At 33.1% G+C, this 5,312-nt stretch overlaps 1 protein-coding gene across 1 annotated transcript; it reads right to left on the bottom strand.

Moving 5' to 3' along the window:
- Positions 1–1,010: 1,010 nt before the first annotated feature.
- LOC127119958 (plant intracellular Ras-group-related LRR protein 4) lies at positions 1,011–4,203 on the bottom strand. Its single transcript, XM_051050340.1, has 5 exons — positions 3,991–4,203; positions 3,086–3,778; positions 1,867–2,780; positions 1,610–1,773; positions 1,011–1,446 (listed from the first exon to the last, which is right to left on the bottom strand). Exons 2-4 carry the CDS (start codon positions 3,756–3,758, stop codon positions 1,618–1,620), a joined length of 1,743 nt encoding a protein of 580 aa, XP_050906297.1. The 5' UTR covers positions 3,759–3,778; positions 3,991–4,203; the 3' UTR covers positions 1,011–1,446; positions 1,610–1,617.
- Positions 4,204–5,312: the final 1,109 nt, after the last annotated feature.

Here is a 5,312-nt window from a genome sequence, read left to right as displayed (position 1 = left end):
TGACTCAAATATTATATTTTTTATGAGACGAATTGGATACAACAAAAAGAATTAATATTTTTTATATTAGTTAAAGAAAAAATAAATGAATTAAATAATTTTCTTCAATGTGGCCGACGAGTAGTTTGGTTGTCACGACAATTTATATAGGAGTTTGAACCTTAGTGGTCACATTAACTCTACTAAAATATTTAATAATAAAAATAAAGTTAATTAATTTTTTTAATGTGTATAAGGTATTTTATTTTACCTATCATTATCATTGAATACTATTATTGTCAATGTCATAATAATATAAAAATTTGATTCAAATTTTGGTCAATGTTATGAATAATAACTAATTATATTGAATGATTTAATATTATTATTATTTTGAATATATTCTTCATTTTATTAAAAAAATCATCACAAGTATACTTTTTGTTACATATTTCAAATGTTTGAATGAACTTTTCATTAAATAATGAAAATGAAAATTTAATAAGTTTAACATAAAATTTAATATTTTTCTTAAATGTAGTTATTTTTATTTATAATACTCGGGGATTATGTGTTTTATAAGTTATTATACTCCAATAACTTATTCTTTATGACTTTTTTTGCCGTTTTAAGTAATCTCTTTGAAAGGTCATTTATATTCTCCAGCTGCCCACGTGATTAAATGAACCAAAATGGCTGTATCAGCAATTAACTCTTATTCAATCTTATTATTAATAGAAAAATAATAATATACATTTAAAATATTTTTTTACAATTATCTTCAACCTCTCTCATTCATTATCTAATATCCTAATAGTATAAAAATATAATATTTAATAAACATTATAAATATCTTTATAATATTTTCTAAAAGTAGTGTATGTCAGTGTAAACTTTCTTTACACCATCATCTAATAGAATTATAATGTGTGTTTTGACGGAATGTAATTTTTACAGTGTCAGTATATAGTCTTTTTCACATGATAATTTATGTCATCACTATGAGCTAGTATTATTCAATTTCCAGCAAGTAACAGTAACTACGAATCATTTAACAATGGATTAAAAGTACAATTGTACATACATACATAGATACATACATGATACATAAACACTGGTCCATAATCACATTCAATTTATCTCCATCATCTCTGCTTTCCTATTAGATTGTGTACACATTCTAATTTCAAGATAATACAAATACAAAATGAAATAAATGGAAAATTCAAAAAGAAAATACTGAACAACAAATCTACAAATTTTTGCTGCAATCTCAACAGGGAATTCTAGTAACAGCCAACCAATGCTGTCACTTCATTCTCCCACCCACCATTAGGATATTTTGTTTTGTCTCTATTCTCAATGCAAAGATAGATCATTCCAAACAGGAAAATAGAGAGAATATCAGCAGCCATTCCTTTCCTTCTTTCCTAGGATGAAATATAGCCATGCCACATGTAGTGAAACCTATGTTAATAACAACAACAAACATTTAGTTTAGACTAAGGTTGCATACACATATTTTATAAGTCTTCAAAAGTGAATAAGCTCTTCTGAATGAATCTTAGGCCTAGAACTGGTTCAGAAGTGATATTGAAGGTATTGAAAAAGTAAAACAACACAAACTTACTAATGGAATCAAGCTTTCACATAATCAACTCCATCGCGCTTTCTTTTGTTAGACCTTGAAAAGAAGCAGATCTGAGCCCAGGTCTTTTTCTGCTTAATTGGAACTGGTTTAACATCTTTCTTTTCCCTCTTTTCCACAAAATCAGCCATGTACTGAACAACAGCCTAAGATGCACCAATACAATAAAATTGAGATTTATAAAACATAAAGTTTCGTTAGACTAAAACATTAAAAGAACTAGATTGTGAAAACAATACCTGTGCTCCTTTCTCAGCTATTTCTCTTGGAGGAACCTCAAGAGGATTTTCTTCAACTCGCAAGATACGTAGTTTTGTAAGCATCCTAAATGAGTCGGGAAGAACCCGTATCTGATTATTGCTGATATCCAATTCCTCGAGCATTTCGAGGTTCCCAATTGATCTTGGTAAGTATCTCATGTCAGCAAAGTTGTTACCTATGTTCATCTTGACAAGGGAGGTCGCGAAACATAAGCTCTCAGGAACGGACTCAAGTTCGTTGAAACTCACATTAAGTTCCTTCAGGTTTATCATAGACGACATTGTTGTTGGTAGTTGTTTGACGTTGTTGTACCGCACAGACAAGATCTCTAAACTCTCAATCTTCCCTACAGCTTCTGGTAGGGCTTTAAGCCGATTATAGTCCGCTTGAAGCTCTCTAAGGGAAGAACAATTACCAATAGAATGTGGAATTTCTTCTATATCATTAGTTTCCACATTCAACACTTTAAGGTTAACAAGCGACCCTATAGTGTCAGGAAGCACTGATATTAGATTTGAACTCAAATCAAGCTCCTCGAGACATATCAATCTGCTCAAAGAAGCAGGTAAGGTTGTTAACTGGTTTCCCCTCAGATTTAGATATACCAGACTTAAGAGATTTCCAACAGAATCAGGAATCTCTGTGATCCTATTGGAATGCAAGTCCAATTTGGTCAATGATGAAAGGCCTCCAATTGTTGAAGGTATAGCCACAATCCTATTCTCTGATAAATCAAGGGTAACCAAACTAGATAACTTTCCTATCGAATCAGGTAGCCAATCAACTTGGTCCATCAGCTTTCCCTGGAGCTTGAGATCTCGAGTTCCTTTCTTCGCAGAAACCTCAATTATGCCAGCAAGTTTGATCAAACTCAACTTGTCACCATCTTGACCTGTAAAACAAGGTTCCATCAGCAAAGTTATAAATAAATAAAAAAACAGATTCGCAACTGCGATCTAGGCCAAAAACGTCAAAATGTTTGATGTCCCTACAACCGCAATTGAGCTAACAAAGCCACATTAAACGCAGTAAACAAAACATCAACCACAATCAACACCACGATTCAGCATAATATTAAAACTTGCAGCACAACCAACCTATCATGACTATCTCGATTCAAAACCTTGAATACGGCGACTTAAACAAACAAACAATAACATGAATAACTAAATTAACATATTGAATGAAATATGATACCTGCAGCAGTTGTGGATTTTAACGATGAATCCATTATTTGGGGTTTGGATGCAAAATTTGGTTCAATCCCATACCCGTTGGGATAGAATGTAGATTTGGACTTGCTCACATAACTATCATCTCTTGTGAACAATTCGGAAGCCTTTGCAGAAACTTCTCTCTCCACATGAACCAAAGTGGAAGAAGCAGCCATCGAAGGCACCTGCTTCTCAAACCCACCTCGAGAACCAGAACCAGAAGTCAAATTCTTCGATAAACTTGTCGAAACCGCGGTAGCAGAACCATTAGAGTAAGCAATTTTCCTCGAATTCGAAGCGGCAGTAGAACCACTTGGAGACGAAACACAATCAGAAGCTCTCTGAATCAATTCATCAAACAGTGAATGAACATTCTCAAGATCAAGAAGTTTCAAAGCCTCCCTCTTCTGTTCATTACTCTGAAAAAACACATAATTCCTCTGCATCTCTAGCAAAATCATGAAAAGCTCCTCAGACACATCATTTCCTTTCCTTTGTTTCTCTATAGATTCCAACTTAATTTGGTCATCTTTCTCAACATTCATAACCAAACCTTTCGCTGCTTCAACTTCATCAATCCCAGGCCTAACCGGCAAAGATCTATGAATCCTCATTATCTCTCCAACCACCCCATCCACCGAGCTCCAACACTCCATTTCTGTAACAACCTTAAAACCTGAAAATTTTCAAAACTTGAACACCATAACAAAAACCAGTTGAAAAACAAACTTCTTCAGAGAGTTATATTTATTGGGTGAGAAAATGTGAAAACGCACACGGATTTGGGAAACTGAAAACAAAACGAAACAAAACAAAACAAAACAAAAACAATTGACGCTAAACGACAGAGGAGAAACTACTGAAAGTTCATTCGGTTTAGAATCTCACGATCTGAATCATTTAATTCTTGTGCTCACAGGTTTTTTTTTTCTCTTGTTCTTGTTGCTCTTCTAGTACCCTATTTTTCTACTGTTGTTGTTGTTCTTCTTCTAGTCGTTGCTGGTTTTGTTTTATGCGTTACTTTTCATATTTCCGAATATACCCTTATCTATTTTGCAAAATAACCACGTACGCCATTCACTGGTTTTTGTTTTTCTCCCACGCCCGCGGTTTTTTAATTAACGGCTTCTATCAAACTTGATTTATGAATTATGACATAAGTGCCGTTTTTATTTTATTTCCAAAAATAAAAATAAAATAAAACTTTTGTATTTGGTCAAGATACTCGAACTAATTTTAATCCTATATATAATTAGTTAGTATAATTTATTTGAATAAAATAAAAAAGAGACAGGTGTGCATGTTGGGCAGGGGGACACGTAGATGGGCATAAGTGTATCCAGCTGGCAAAGCAAGTATTCACGCAAATGCCATTTCACTTTTTGAGAAACACAACGCGGCATAGCCACATTAATTACCTCACTAATAATTTAATTTTTATCCTATAGTTAATATTTATAGGGGTCGTGGTCATGCTCATAGTCATGGGACTCATTGTGTTATGCCTCAAATCAATCACAATAGTAACACTCCTTTTTATCTTATTTTATGATCTATAGTTCTATACATCACATTCATGGTCACGTGCTGTGGCATTATCTGTCCCCTCACCATCAGGCGAACCTCATGAACATGTTACCTACCTGCTACTACTACTACTGCATCTTCTACACACTCACTTAATAGAGTAACATTTTTTCCTTTGATTCTCTTCCTTTTTGCGTATTAACTGCGATGTATGGTTTGGATAACACAACATGTGACTGTGTAACTGTAACGTTATCTATCTCTTGTGAGAATGAGAATTTGATACCTCGTAGACATGATAAGGCAGGCAATGCCAGCAAATCTCGGCTGCACCTTTCACCTTCTATCTCATGTACTGCCCTTGTCCTGGTCCCCTTATATTTTTTACTATTATTTTATTTAATACTATAGCTCTATGTGAATAATCAGATTCGTAACTCACCGATATTAGACAAAATAATACTTATATAGAGATATTAGGGGTAAGCAATAAAAATATTTGTTTTTTAATATGGTTTCTATTTAGTGTATCAGAGTGCTTCGAATGTGATTAACTTAAACGGATATATGTTTTCAATTTTTGTTTGTTTTAAAAAATAATTTAATATAGAGTAAATCACGAATTTAATTTTGTTTGCGATAATTAGACAACAGAGTAAATATTCTAACATCTAAATTAGAGT

Source organism: Lathyrus oleraceus, chromosome 2, assembly GCF_024323335.1.
Source record: "Lathyrus oleraceus cultivar Zhongwan6 chromosome 2, CAAS_Psat_ZW6_1.0, whole genome shotgun sequence".
Classification (NCBI taxonomy): Eukaryota; Viridiplantae; Streptophyta; class Magnoliopsida; order Fabales; family Fabaceae; genus Lathyrus; species Lathyrus oleraceus.
Note: the sequence above shows the minus strand (reverse complement) of the source record. Positions and strands in the feature narration are given on the sequence as shown.